The sequence below is a fragment of the Leishmania donovani genome, chromosome 29 (assembly GCF_000227135.1).
Source record: "Leishmania donovani BPK282A1 complete genome, chromosome 29".
In the NCBI taxonomy this organism is placed as follows: Eukaryota; Euglenozoa; class Kinetoplastea; order Trypanosomatida; family Trypanosomatidae; genus Leishmania; species Leishmania donovani.
This window is the reverse complement of record NC_018256.1, coordinates 571,485-572,232: the sequence shown is the minus strand read 5'-3', so window position 1 is coordinate 572,232 and position 748 is coordinate 571,485. Positions and strand designations below refer to the sequence as shown.

Genomic DNA, 748 nt, shown 5'->3' with positions numbered 1-748 from the left:
AGCGGAAGCCCTTGTCCAGAACCATGCAAACAGTGCCATCATCGATGTGGTAGACCTTCACCATCAGCACCCAGACGACGCACACGGTGCCGATGCCGACGATGTTGAGGGCCAGGCAGACCCAGCGAAAGGCAGAGCAGCACCACAGCAAAATGAAACCGAACAGAAACGCTACGGCGTACACGGCGAGTGAGATGACATCAAACACCTGAGCAAGGAGGAAACGGTCGCGGCGGCTCGGGCAATTCTTCCACAGCACCTCCGTCTTCATGATGTACTCTGTGCCCAAGCACACCTTCTGTAAACCCCATAGCGTCACACAAGCTCTGCCGCCGAAGACCCCGCCCTTCACCTCGCGAAACATGTCGAACGGCGTAGCCACCACCAAACAAAGCAACGCGAGGAACTGGAGGATCACGTAGATCAGAACGCCGATATGGGAATACATCTTCGCAAAGGCGCAGCAAACAAAAAGGTGAGGCGGAGATGGGCAGGAGAAGCAATGGCACAGGGGGTCGAGATGGCGCGACAGAGCTGACGAGGAGGGAGGCGGGGGGCGAGTGTGGGAGGGGTGTGAGAGCGAAAGAGAGTCGAGTCTTGGCAAAGGGATGTCTGTTGTCGTTGCGTGTGCACGCGCATGGTGTTGTTTTGCATTGGTTCGCGCGTGTTCGTTTTGAGAGGGGGAGGGATGGGAGATGTGAGCGGGAGTGAAAAGAGGGAGAGACGGGGAGAGAAATGTGGGGGGAGG

At 57.5% G+C, this 748-nt stretch overlaps 1 protein-coding gene across 2 annotated transcripts; it reads right to left on the bottom strand.

Annotated features, from left to right (window-relative positions):
• Positions 1-423: 423 nt before the first annotated feature.
• LDBPK_093030 lies at positions 424-639 on the bottom strand (the record flags this gene model as incomplete). Of its 2 annotated transcripts, none has more annotated exons than XM_024473478.1 (1): positions 424-639. In XM_024473478.1, the coding sequence occupies one exon, from the start codon at positions 637-639 to the stop codon at positions 424-426; it is 216 nt and encodes a 71-aa protein (XP_024329249.1). Both variants share the same exon structure in this region, with proteins under 2 accessions (XP_024329249.1, XP_003862562.1).
• Between the last annotated feature and the right edge of the window lie 109 nt (positions 640-748).